The 14,740-nt window shown below is 32.6% G+C and overlaps 1 protein-coding gene across 7 annotated transcripts in view; it reads left to right on the forward strand.

Moving 5' to 3' along the window:
- LOC111087986 overlaps positions 1 to 10,622 on the forward strand; it is a 74,026-nt gene extending 63,404 nt beyond the window's left edge. For 4 of the 7 annotated variants that reach the window (XM_022396622.1, XM_022396621.1, XM_022396624.1 and 1 more), the window contains 2 exons: positions 9,451 to 9,612; positions 10,415 to 10,622. In XM_022396622.1, the coding sequence (XP_022252330.1) occupies positions 9,451 to 9,612; positions 10,415 to 10,604 (352 nt within the window). In that variant the 3' untranslated portion in view covers positions 10,605 to 10,622. Of the gene's footprint in view, positions 1 to 2,840; positions 2,898 to 9,450; positions 9,613 to 10,414 lie in introns of all 7 variants that reach the window. The other 3 variants (XR_002612608.1, XR_002612609.1, XR_002612607.1) reach the window with 2 other exon arrangements.
- Positions 10,623 to 14,740: the final 4,118 nt, after the last annotated feature.

Below are 14,740 nucleotides of genomic sequence, written 5' to 3' on the forward strand. Positions count from 1 at the left end.
GGTACCTCTGTGCTGGACTCCGTTGTTGGTTTCATGAACTTAATGTTTTCCAATACAGATAGATATTTTGAACATATTTAACCAAATGTTTATACATATATTTGGGAATATTAAAACAATGTCTGGAAAGCACTGGGGAGAGCTGGTGACCTATGGGCACGACGCAGTTGATCAAAGTGTTGCATTGTGAAATGGATGTTGCCTTCGTTCCGAAATATCAAAAGTGATAATTATTAATATTGTCGTTCATAGTCAACAGATATAACCTCTCAATGTCTTTCTTGCTGGCTTGTGGTAAATGTCAAATACACGTTCACAATCTGTTAGGAAACACTGTATTATCGATGTCGTAAATGCTATAAAACCAATTAAATTATAGATATTTATTACATCAGAAAGATGCAAATACGTAACGAATTAACAATTTTAGCTGTACCAAATAACCGAAGCTTGTAACATCTGGATAATTCTATATGTTTTCAAATTTATTAAGGAAGTTATTAAGCGACATCATAGATATTTTATTATTATACATGTGTGTGTGATACGGATTTCTTTTCTTCCACATGAAAGATAATATTTATCACAGCATCCACACCCACACATTTTTTAAGTCCATAAACTGAGCAAAAGACGGGTACTTCAGTTTATAAAGTATAATGCCTTTAGGTACATTGCTTCTTTTTTTTTTTTTGAGCACAGTGGTTTCTATACCCGTGGTGGGCAGAGCACAGATAGCCCTTTGTGTAGCTATGTGCTTAATAACAAACAAACAAACTTTAAATTGGTGAGATTAAGGGTGGCAATTTATTTAGTCAATTAAAATTGAAATAGCTCTGTGTGTATTTTACGGAGTATGTTTTTACGCTATACATATATTGTTGTTGTTAATATGAGTTGCTTAAGCTTTCAAAGAAATGTAAAACGTTTTCATGTTTAGTATTTTAATGAAGAAAGAAAAATTCATTGCTAAACGAAACCGTTAGGGAACTATGAATTGTCCCAATACATCTAATTACTTTCGGTTTGGAATTCCAAAATTAGTTTGTGATTCCAAGTCATTTAACTTAAAACTTATTTGATGGTTGTATATTTATAGCTACAATACATACATATAAGTTTTAACAAATGTAAAATTCGATATATTCGTCAATACTAACTTAAAAGCTCATGTGCTGGTTTCTAAATTTACCCTCAAAGACATAATTTTGGAAGAAAACAGTATATACATATTTTTAAAATACTACACCTCTGAAAGAAAGGAGCGAATTAGAATCTTAAATGTATTTTCTTTATATTTAAAGTATGGTTACATAACCGTTAAATTGAAGTTGAGAAATGATTCAACATCATGATAATGTTACGGAGGTCACGTGACGCTAGTATCACGCCACAAGCTTCTCGAACGTTCACGTCCCTTCCTGAAATATCGCGAGTTTACTAGATCTCGGTATTCTTTTATATATAAGACGGTCACAACGTGACGGCAAGAAGGTAATGAGTAATTGAATGTATGCGGACAGAGAATACTGTTGGGCACGTGAGACGTTCGTTGTGAGTTATAGTGTTGGTTATACCGCGACTGTTGAAATTAAGTGTAATGCAAAGTTGTATTCAGAAAGAATAAACCAGTTTTATTTAAGAAAGGACTTGTAGCGTTAGAGTTTCTTCGGAAATAATTTTTACGGAAAATTAAATAACGAACGGAGACGTAACAATAAAATTTCCGTTCAAACTTGATGATTTTAAGATCAAGATAACAAAGTTTATTATTGTTGACGTTTTACCTGGAGTAAATTTAACAATAAGGTACATCCTACTACAGAATTTGACATTTCAACCGTGCTTTTGTTGTATTATAGTTTGGACCTTAACTCTGACAGCTAAATATTGTGTATGCCGTCTTAAACGTTAATATCACTTTTCAAGTGATCTGGCTTGTTTGTTTGTTTCAGTGTTCTATGCATATACCTGTCCACGATTTTGGGATGATAAGCTAGATGTAAGGCAGATAGTCAAGAACACCCAACGTTGGACTATTCTCACCACATAGTGCGATTTGTTGACAAGGGCACACCCCACCACATAGTGCGATTTGTTGACAAGGGCGCCCCCCACCCACCCTAAGCTCAGGAGTAATCCTGGGGTATACGATGTAACATCGCAAATGGACAAAATTAAGTCTAGTTATAAATTTTGCTGCAAATCAGCACAGATAGTTTATGTTTTGTTTTTCAGGAAATTCGATCTATGTTCGTATTGTTTGTTTTGGATATATTAACGCAGAGCTACATAGTGGCTATCTTGCGCTAACCTTTTCTAATACTGAACTGTTGAACTAGAAGAAGAAAAACAGGTAGTAACAGCACCTACCGCATACTCTTAGACTATTCTAATCTAATAGTAGGATTTGGACATTACTGTTAATGAATCTACGGAGAGCGATTTTGCGGCAGCCGGACGCAAACCATGGACTATCAGATTCACAGTCCGGCACTTTAACAAGTTGGCCATGCCCAGCCCATGCATTACAGTAAATATTTTGTTGTACTGAACCGAAAAATTCTAGGTTTTTCAGCGCAATAGTAAAGGCATTATCGTGATTTGATTAGATTTTGCAATGATAATTTATTTTCCTTGAGTAAACAAATCTTTTATTCAAATCAAAAGCACAATTCATTACACACACAAAAAAAGTCGTTGCCTATAAAATTATAATAAAAATGTTGGATTCTATATTATCTGTTAAAATTTTTTAATAGTATTTTGTTTCGGTAATAGCAGTACATTTTAGTATTTGTTTACTTTATTATCATAATTATATTTCCGATTTTGCACAGGCTTTAAGTCGAATTTTCTTCCGGTTTAGTGTATCTTGCTCGAATCTGGTTCTCCACGTAAGTAAGCTGTCAATTAAAAGTTAAGATAAGATAAATAACTTGTTTTATTATATAAATTACTTAGAAGTAAGACCTACAAATTTGATAATATTTTGTACCTACATGCTACTGCTTAGTGTTAAAAGATATAATGAAAAGTTTTTTACTCGAAACAAACTTAACCGAGACATGATATTGATATAGTAATACTATTATAATTTATATTGTTATAAGGACAACAACCTGAACAGAAGACCAAATGATTTGATGTTCGAACTTCGAAGGTTGTCACTGTACACCAACCCTTTATTTTTCAGGAGAATTATCAATTTTACTTTCAAGCTTTGATAAAGTTCTGGTATTTACTAGGGTCCACAGCTGTAAATAGCAACTCATTCTGTAACTTATAAAGCAGTCATCCTGTTACTCACTGTTAGAAAAATTAAAAACTGGATTCTAACCCATCATTTTCCAAATTCCTAAACATGTAAATTGTATGCTTATCCCCAGGCTCATGTTCTGTTAGTTTTGGAATACTCCAAAAGAACTCGGAAGCTTTTATCTGTTTCAGTATTTGATCCCTCACATATTCTCGTATAGTTCAATAAAACCTTTAAACTTTCTTTTCCCAAGAGAAAGTAAGATATCTTAGTTTATCCAGCTTATCTCATTTTGGTTAACTTGTGTTCAGGGGGTTACTGATGAGGATTGGAATTCTCCAAAACAAGTATAATGCAATAACACACATTGATCAAAGTGTAGATTGAACTGGACCTCCCTTGAATTTAGACTTCGAAGTTCAAGATTAAACATTTTTTGAAATACTAAGTTTATCTATTATATTTGTCCCCATAACTTGGGATACCCCTGGTCAAACTAATCATTGAGGAGTTAAAATAAGTATAATTTAATGTAAAATGACATTGTCTTTCAAGATGTATTGGATATTCTGTGTCTTAAGAGATTTTTAATTATTTTCTTAGTGTCAACTGATGATGTTGTGATTGAGTGACAGATACAGTAATCATATATGTGAAATATGGTGTGAAACAAGGTACAAGATCATACATCTGATGGTTTATAAAAATAACTAACTGAAACTACACAGTACTAATATGAATATTAACATCAGACTCAAAGTCAAACATAATCAAGGATATAAAACAGAAGTTTAAAAATTACTAAAGTCTCTCTTCTCTAGTTTAAAAAAAAACCAGAGACAAGAAAAAGACTGCACATTATTTAGAAAAAAACAACAACAACAGAATTTTAATTTCATGAACTCTGACCAATATTTTTGTGTTATGTTTATGTATTTATAATAGTCCCAGTAATTATAGGACTTTTAGTCTTACATTAGTGGTGGGAAAAGTTTTTGAAAATCTGATGAAAGATGCTTTATAAAGTCATTTAACAAATTTAAAAATTTTGTTGAATAGCTAACAAGGTGTCATTAGGAGAAAATCTTGACTTTTTAATCTTTTGACATTCATTGAAGAGGTTGCTGGTTATGAAAGTGAGAGAAAAGGTGTAGATTTGGTGTATCTGGATTTTCAGAAAGCATTTGACAAGGTGCCACATAAAAGACTTGTTAAAAAGATCTCTGTAGGTGTGGAGGATATGTTGGCTCATTGGATAGAAAATGGCTGGATGGAAGAAACCAGAGAGTTGTTAGTAAATGGAATTCAACCAAACTGGATTAATTTCACAAGTGGGGTACCTCAGAGCTTAGTGTTAGGATCTTTTTTTGGGGGTACATTAATGAAGGAATGGTCAATAAATTACTTACATTTGCTGATGATATTGCTTGTGGAAGGGCAAGTAAGCTTTTAGGTTGTATCTGTGGAAATATCAAATACAAGTCAAAAGAGGTTATAGTTTCATTTTATAGGTTACTAGTTTGGCCACATTTGGAGTTTTGAGCTTATTACCTTTGGAGAGATGTTGAATTGTTATAAAGGGTTCAAAGATGATATCTGGGACAGAAAGGCTGGCATACAAAGACAGGTTAAAATTTCTGAAAGTATTTTCTTTTGAAAAGAAAAAGAAGAGTCAGTAGGGATCTGATTGAGGTGTTTAAGATTCTTATTGGAATTGATAATATATATATGCATATTTTTTTTCATACTTAATGGTGAGGGTAGGACGATAGTATAAATTTTGGCAGTGTAGGAGTCATATTCAGTTAAGATAGTTTTTCTAACAGGATAGTTGGCCTATGGAATGGGTTGCCTTCAGATGTGGTGAATGCAGTGAATTTAAAGGAACTTAAGGGAAGGCATGAGAAGTATTTGAAAGATAAGGGATAGCTTGAAGTGTTGTATTTTCATTCTGTTTAGTGGATGAGATGGCCTAGATTGACCAAAAGGTCCCTTTGGTCTCCACATCATATGTTAAATTTTATTAACTTTGCTTCCACCAACAGACCACTGCTTCAATTAGTTGAGTGACTTATTCACACTATGCCTACTTCCCCTTTTCAATCATGCTGTTGAGTGGATTCCCATTTATATGGAATGTCTGATCTAAATTATAATAAACTTAGATCCATTACTTTGCAATTTTTAGACCTAAAGCACATTTTCCAACTATTTACGTAACTTACCAATTGATCCAAGTCATTTTATAGTATGTGAACATTCTCAATACAGCTAGAAATATCCAGGAGCTTAATTGGATCATAGGGAGGTTGGATAGAAGAAAGCAAAAAATTGCTATTAATGAAATCCAGTCAAACTTGACCGTGTTACTGGTGGTGTGCCTCAGGGTTTTCAGTGTGTGGGTTGCTGCTCATTCTTTTTGCATTAATAATATTGTTATGTCTCCGTTCGTTAGTTGATTTTCCATAATATCGTTCCGACGAAACTTTAGTGACACGAGTCCTTTCTTAATAAAACTGGTTTATTCTTTCCGAATACAACTTTACGATACACTTAATTTCAACAGTCGCACTATAACAAACGCTATATCTCACGTGGCCAACAATATTTTGTTCACATACATTCAATTACTCATTACACTGTTCCCGTCACGTTGTGAGCATCTTACATATATACCAGACTAACACATATCTAGTAAATGTTAGGGCATTCTTGAAGGAACAGGATATTTCTAGAAATACGTGGCGTGATACTAGTCACGTGACCTCGCTGACGCAACACTGCCCCCTCCTTAGTATTGTTCATCCCGAACAATAGCCACTTGCATTAAACCAATAACAATTAACAATAACTTAATTAAATGTACAAAATTACAAACACAAAATTACAATTCAACAAAGTCTCTTAATTTTATGGGACGTATCTTCTTCCGTACTGGTCTCCGTTTCGTTGGCTTCTGCTTCTTATGGGGTTCATCTGCTTCATTAGGAAATGTTCTATCGTCGATAACAGTCACATCAGTGGTAGTAACTTCATCAAGAGCTTCACTGTTTCCCTTCTCAAAACTGAGTAGAGTTTCTTCTTTGACGGTGGCTTCTTCAGGTGGCACGTCTTCACCAGCGTCATTTGTTCTGTTGTTCACTTCATCCCAACTGAAATGTCCTGGACCATGATAACAACAAAGCCTGTTGGCATGCACCACTTTTGGCTTACCTCGCCGACCACATTTTATCCGGAAAGTCACGTCTGAGAGAAGATCCACTATGTCATATGGGCCTTCCCATGGAGAAGACAACTTAGGAGACTTCCCTTTGGTCTTCCTGGGATTATACAACCATACCTTGTCTCCGGGTACAAAGCTGACTTCAGTAGATCTCTTATCATAAGTTAACTTCATTGAATTAGCAGACGTTTTCAAGTTTGAACGCACTTGATGATGGATATCATCCATCCTTTCCGATAACACTTTCACAAACTCTGACACATTCTCAGGCAACTCTTCATAAGGTGGGCGTCCTGTTAACAGATCCACTAGCAACCAAAGTTCCCAACCAAACATCAACTTTGCTGGAGGGTATCCAGTGGTTTCATGCTCTGCTGTCCTATAGGCCATCAACAGTGGAGGGAGTAAGACATCCCAGTCATCTTGTGTGGGTTGCTGCTCATTCTTTTTGCATTAATAATATCAATAGGGACATAATTAGTAAACTTGTAGAATTTGCTGATGTCATTAACTATTCTTTCTTCAGTCCCTACTGATGTGATTTTCTTAGGTAATCATTTGTGTGACACCTTATCAAAAACCTTCACAAGTATACTAAGTTCACACCCTTTCCTTCATCCAGATGTTAGGAATTAAGTTACCATTACCTCTTCCTTTAGATGCAGACATTTGTTGGCTAAGTCATTATATGACATATGTTATGTTTATCATATTATTACACCCTTATACACTCACACATAACTTCTATTAATGATAAGATACAACTTTCCGACTTGCATTTTGTGCAATCATCTTGTCTAAGTGTATGATGTGACTTAGCAGTCACATAATATTGGATGTACAAAGTGTTTATTGTTGATAGGTTTGTGACATAGAGTTGTGTTAATTATTGTAAATTTGTGACACCAGAATATGCTGAACTCTGTTATATAAATTTATATAGGAGGGAGTTAGTAGCTTTTTTCCTTTAGTATTGCTTGTACAGGCCATGTAGGTTTCAATCTACTGCTACTACAGTTAGAATATGATTGTTTTGGCCACTTAGTATGTGAATGTCACCTGTCTAGCATTTATGGGTAGTCCTTTGTCTTTATATGTAATAAGCAGTTAACAGAAATACTCTTGTCTTCATCGAGTTAGAGCTATTGTAATGGTGTAATAAATGTTGAATATTTAATATCATAATTATATACATGATGTGTTAGCCTGTGAGATAGTTCATCACAATTTCTATACAGAGTCAGTGAAATTAGCAGAGAGATAATGAATTCCATGAGACTAATATTGGTGGACATTAAAAAAAGCACTTAAAAAGTATCTTAAAGTTTAAAAAGCAAAAAAATAATGATGTACAGAATAGGTATCTGTGTTGTTAAAGAGGCTTCATTATTTTAATTACTATATTTAATATAGGCTTTAATATAATTATCTAATTACTGTTCTGAATTGTTTTAGAATTCAAATATACATATATTTAAATGTATGTACTTGTAGAATTACAGTATAAATAGTGTTGTAGACAAAGGCTTGAATTTATATTCTGTATTGACATCTTAATTATAGTATATTAGGTGGGACTTTTAAGACTAAAGACATTGAGAAATATATGTTAATCAACTGAGAAAAAATTTAATACAAATCCTGATGGTTTCTTGTATAAATCAAGTGAATTATGATATAGGTATGTATATATTGCTGCTTCATTCTTGTGGAATTTGATAATTATAACTGTACAAGAGACCAGATTATTAAGATAAAGACAAATTTATATTCCAGTGGTCTTACAGTTTGTATCTGTAATATAAAAAAAATGTATTGATTGATCATTTGGTAGATTGTGGTATATATATATAACTTATAGCTATGTTTGTATTGTCTCTGTGTGTGTAATACTAAGATGTAATTGTCAGTAGAACTTGTCTTTTTTTTTATAAGGCAGGGATTGTTTTGCTTGTTTTACATTAATAATTAAACTAACTTTTTCAGGAGCTTTATTGTATCAGAACAAGAGCTGGGTGATTAACATAGTTTATAGATCAAATTTTTAAATTATCCAAGTTTTAATTTTTTAGTTTCAAAAGGAAATATTAAAAAAAATCACTATCTTTTCTTTGTTATATGCCACATTTGTGTTATCAATTCTCTACTTTGTATGTTAAAATTTTCTTTCTCTGGAAATGTATTTTCAGTAGGTACTTACCTCCTCTCACCCAAAGCTACCTTTATCTTGGTCTGCCTTTTAAGCATTGCTAAAAAAACTTTTGCTACAGCACACCAGTATCTATTACCCCATCAGTTTTGCACTATTTTGGAACATGTGCTGATAATGTGACTACTCTCCACTAATTGTACTGTGCCATCTATACTGGCACAGCTAGCTTCCTATACAATTCTAGAACAATCCTCACTTTCAAGAATTGGCAGGCATTCTTACTCTGAAAATGTATTTCTGATAGGTCCTTCTTCCCACTGAGATGCTGGTGCCAGCGTTTGTGCTTGATGTTAACTTTTGAAAAAGTAACTACCTTTTCTCACTTAAAGCTAGGATCTTACATTGCCAAGGTGGAGGGACCAGTGAAGGTGATTCGATGATTGTTAATTTGATTATTTCAGCAATTCAATGTATTGAAATATTGCATTTATGTTTGTTTGTTGTGCTCTGACCATTCTGGGTATCTAAACCTGGTTTGTAGTATTATCACTTGTTTTATTCTCCTACCTTGTGAGAACAGTTGATTAATTGAATGTAATCGATTAATGAGCCCAAAGATCAATTGATTATCAAATTCCACTAATCAGTACATCAAGATGGTAAAGTATATTTAACACGATTTAAGGAACTTTAGTGATTAATGCTTCAAAGCTGTTTGTAGTTGATTGTGTGTAATACTATAAAAGAAAATTTAGTAGAATTTTTGTGTGTGTCTGAAAATTGTACTTCTTTTACATTTGTAACTTACTTTTCCAGGTACTTCATTGCTTCACTACTTGAGAAAATGAAGTCTGTCTATTCAGAAGCAATCCTTGGAATCTTAATTATTAGTACTTTGGAGCTAATGGCAGTTCATTTGGATCCTTATCCGTATTTGTCCCACATGAAAAGAGGCACGTTGCAAGATAAAATTAAAAGGTAATATTTTGTTAACTGCCTATTTTTCTGATCTTCAAACTGATTGTAGAAAAAAAAAAACTGCATCATTTCCATTTGCTGTGGAATTCAAGTAAAATTTGTGGCAGTGTAACTTGGTCAGTTTTATCATTGAGAACATTAAAATTACTAAATACTTTAATAATTAACTACATCATTAATTTCTTGTGATATGGTACAATTATAAACTTCTATTTTATTTCTATAAAAAAAAAAATCATTATAAGTATTGTTGTGGGGATGGATTCAAGTGTGATTCAGGTTGTATTTGCTTTGATCATTCGTTTGATATTATTTGTCCAAAAAGAATCCTGTATTACCTCAATATTTAGATTCAGGACAATGGCAAAGGATGCGTCAGTTCAGATAGATCCTAATGTCATATTTTGTAGCAACATTGGACTGTTTAGAATGTAGTACTAGTATAGAAGTATGACATTTCAGCTATCTTGAGGGTCCCAGTTTAGGAAAGAATTAGAACATGTAGTTATTACATTACTGATTGAGGGGTATTGTATGTTATTTCTTTACTGCAATAAAGCTGCAAAAGTTGGTAGTTATTACATTACTGATTGAGGGGTATTGTATGTTATTTCTTTACTGCAATAAAGCTGCAAAAGTTGTATCATTTTGAATAAATTTTATAATTTAAAGCTACATATTCTCTCTATCTGATTAATTAAATTTTGGGGTGTAATGATATCTTTAAATGTACTTGTTTCTAAGATATGTATTTCACTTGATTGAAAATGTTCTCTGATGTGGTTCTTATTTTTATTTGAAGCAAATTAGATAAGTTCTTCAATAGACTGTTGGCTCCAGAATCAAGCACAAGATTCACAGTGCCTGAAAGTCTCAAAGATGAGAAACATGGAATTAAAATGGGAATAGCCAGTTCTCTTTGTGATGATGGAAAGGTAAAAAAAATAAGTCCTGAAATTTTTACACTTTCATCCACTAAAAGTCCTGTATAACTTGTATGAAGGTTGGAAAGCTTATCTATTGAATATTTATACACAAGATATAAGACTTTTATGTTATGTATTTTGTCTTACCCACCATCAACCCCCAAGTTGAATAAAAATGGGGCCTGGTTAACTAATGAATGAATATTTGGCTGTATTTTGATTGGATATCATGACAAGCATGGGAAAGGAAGATCAACTGCATGCATACAGACAAAACAGCAAAATAGGGGAGTAAAAACTCCCACTGCACATTTTAAAGAATCTGGTTGGTTCTATAAAGTATCGGTCTGTTCCAAATAATAGGGTTGCAATCCTAAAGCTAATGTTTGTTGCTATCAATTGTCACTTTCTTACTTGCTGTGGTTTGTTGATGTGTATTAACAAAAAGTAATGATATGTAATCAAAAACACATTGCGTGAACAAAAGGTGTGGCCAAAAAAGGATTGAGCATGAGACATAAAGGAATGAAATCAAAATTAGCAGTCAAATTGTTAGCTACACTTATAGCATTGATAATAATTTTACAGTTAATATTCATTCAAAAATGCCAAGAGTGAGTGAGAATTTTACAGCAGATATTCATATATTAGTTACCTAGGCCAAATAGTGTTAATTAATAGCTTGCTAAATTAGGGACGGCTAGTGCAGAGAGCCCTCATGTAGCTTTGCGCAAAATTCAAAACAAACAAACAGCTGTTGTGTAAGTCCTTTATAGTAACTCCATGGAATCTAGATTAACAGTTTCTTGTCATCACCTGTTTTCACTTGGTACGACTGTATGAAGCATCATAATTTACACTAACTGCTTATTAAGCTAATATCACGTGATGCTAAAAGCTCTTTAATTAGAAGAATTTCATAAAAAATTTAGCAAATTTATGCTTGTAAGTAGGTAATGAATAATAACCATCCACCCATATGATTCTTTTGAAAACTTGAGCTAGAAACTGATAATCTAGTTTGCTTGGCTAAACCAATACTTATGTATCTGCACATCCTATAGTTTTGCTGCTCTAAATCAGCCATCTTTAATCCAAATGATCAAAAACTAAAAAGAGTCCACTTTTACTCTTAGATGAGCTGCAGTAAAAACTTTAGACTGATAACTCGTGATTTTTTGTGTAGGCACGCACAAAAATATTAGTCAGATTTGAGCGATTTTATTTTAATAACTTTGCACGTATGGCTTATATTTAGACCAAATTTGACAACTAAATGTACGCCGTAAATTTCCACCAGTGTACCAAATTTGAAAAAAAATCCATAAAAGTTAAGTATGTTTTTCTATCAAATAAAGTGTCTGTACTTTCGGTGTGAAAAAAAAAGGAAAAAATTCAATCAAAATTGGAGAATTTATATCTTGTGTATTTGTTAGTGGATTGCCTTGAAATTTGGTATGTGAAGTAAGGGTCCAGTAGAGTACATCCAATGAAAATATGTGATAGTTTGGATTATTACAGTTCAAGCTACAGAAAGTGAAAAATTGCTAAACCATAACTCCTATTAATAACACACAGTGTGTCCTGCAGGTTGTTTTGACTGCACGACACACTACCACTTGTCTCGATAATGCTGCATTCTTTGAGAAGAAAAACATTTTTATATATTTAACAGTTTTAATAATAATCATTGATCTCTTGATTATTGACAAATCAATTAGATTCCACATTTTTTAGTTGCTAAAGAAAGGAATTCAGTGACAAAATGCTTAAAATAAGGACTGCTTCATATACATTTCAAAATGGGCAAATTGAACTTTCTGATTGAACTGTGCAGTAATTTAAAGTATGCGTGTGTATAGTAAGATGACAATGATTATGGAAAATATGTAGTTCATTATCTTCTCATTAAACATGCTTATGACTAATATTTTCCTTAACACACCAAATTTTTAAAAGTGTTGTCAGTGGATACAGTCAACTCGGATAGTTTGTTGCAATGTGTCTATAAGGCTTTTATTAATCATGGTAATATTAGTGGCAGAGAATATTAAGAAGAAATAGTAAGAATTTAAGAGAACTTTTTGTTTGTCCTATCCGCTTGTCATTTTTGGAGGTTAACACTATGTGCATAGTGTAGGTCCACTGTGAAGCTATACATAGTAATATACTATAATTTTGTATACCTTATCTGTTATTTGCCCTACCCTAACATTAACTGGAGCAAAATCACAATGTATAGCTAATGGAAAAGCTGAAAAATATGAAATAAAATAAATAGTACCATTTTTTTTTTCTAGAATGACTGCAGATCGTAACAGACAATTACAGTTACTTATCTTACTTTTAACTTCAAAATTTTTCACGTCTGCTTTCTTTTAACTTTATTGCTATACTTTTGAAGCCTATCTTTTGCATGAAAAGCAGTACAACACAGAGGGATGTTTTTGGTAGAGCTTAAAGCAAGCAATCAGGTTACAGCCACACACATATCTTGAGCTTCAGTTATGAATCAACTGAGCTTGTGAATTTAAAATTGAATCCAAGTTTTGTTACCTAATCTAAGAACTTTCTGGTTTCTACATTTTTAGTTATTTCTGTTATATCTGATAATAAATAAAAAATATACATAAAGCAAATTTAGAACTTATTCTGCATTCATGCCTTTTGCTCTCAATGCTTTGCCACAATAGCCCATTTTTTTTTCATTAAGCTAGTTGTTTGAATTAAATGCATTTAGCTTTCAAATATGCATTTTAGAATATAAAAATATATCAGACACTAAAACAGAATGTTCCAAGACTACCATAATTTAACTGGCTTTCTAATTAAGCTATAGATATGTTTAAAAAATTCCTTAGCTGCTTCAAGCTGAACAACAACAATAGTGACAGACAAAGAATATAAGGTCAAATGTGTACCTATGCCTACCAAAAAGAAATAACCATAATAAAGTTTTTGCAGAGGAGAAAATGCACTTTCTTTTGGCTGTAAACATGTCCATCATCATGTACAGAAGATAATATATATATACATATAACTGTTGGTGGATTTGACAAATTTATTGATATCTAGCAAATTGAGAAAGTAGGAGGAGGTTTACATTTTGTATTCTAGCTTGTCAATATCTATAGTTTGTGTTTGTAATTGTTTGTACACTAAAACTCATAATAGGGAAAGAACACTTATAAGGGAGAATTCAGTGTGCAAATGCATCACGTGATGTAGAGAAGTGAAGATTGAGAATTTATTTAAGTATTTTGTTTTGAAATTAATGAATTAAAACTTAGATGATAAAACGAAAGTTGAATTGTAAACTAAATTTGGATATGAAGTTTATTGATATACATTGATAACAAAATTGTTTAAATCAATTTTGAATGTAACTGTAAAAGACTGTGATGTGTAAACTTTGACCAAGTTGAGTGGATAGGGTTAAAGGAAATTTTAAAATTGAGTGCATAGGGATAAAGGAAATTTTAGTGGCAGCTTTAACTAATACCCGTCTGTAATCTCTGTGTGATGCACATGTTTGTACTAGTTATAATAAAGAAATGGTTACATTCACTATAAAAAAATAATTATTAATATTTTTGCCAAATAACATCCATCAGGACCCCTTGAAGGTCATTTGGCTCAAACATTAGCCACCTAATTCCTTTTTCTTACGGTGATTTGAACTATTGCTTTATATTTTCAAAACATGGCAGCATGTTGTGGAGAACCGTTCATTCAGCCATACAGCTCATGTGGGATTCAGCCACAATTATAATAAGTTAATGGTGTTTTGTATCATAAACTTATCATTATTAGAAATAAATGTGCGAATTAACTCATTTTCGATATCCTGACTCATGTTTCAAAAGTTGAGTCGATACATACGTAGAGGGTTTTTGTGAGCTATCATCTATTTGAAGTTTGCAGAGGTAAGTACTATCACAGTATTTAACATGTATCTAGTTCAGCAGTAAGGTTAATGACTTATAATGCTAAAAATAATGGTCTGATACCCACGGTGGGCAGAGCATAGACAGTCCATCGTGTATATTTGTGTTTAAGAACAAACAAAATTTGAGTGTTATTAATACAGTTATATGAACCAAGAGCATCAGCTGGAAATCTTACAGTTTTGTACGTTTACGTTGTAAATCAAACAGTAGGACAGAAACATGTAAGCCTATTCTTACCACAATTTCTATGGC

This window comes from Limulus polyphemus, unplaced genomic scaffold (assembly GCF_000517525.1).
Source record: "Limulus polyphemus unplaced genomic scaffold, Limulus_polyphemus-2.1.2 Scaffold2947, whole genome shotgun sequence".
Classification (NCBI taxonomy): domain Eukaryota; kingdom Metazoa; phylum Arthropoda; class Merostomata; order Xiphosura; family Limulidae; genus Limulus; species Limulus polyphemus.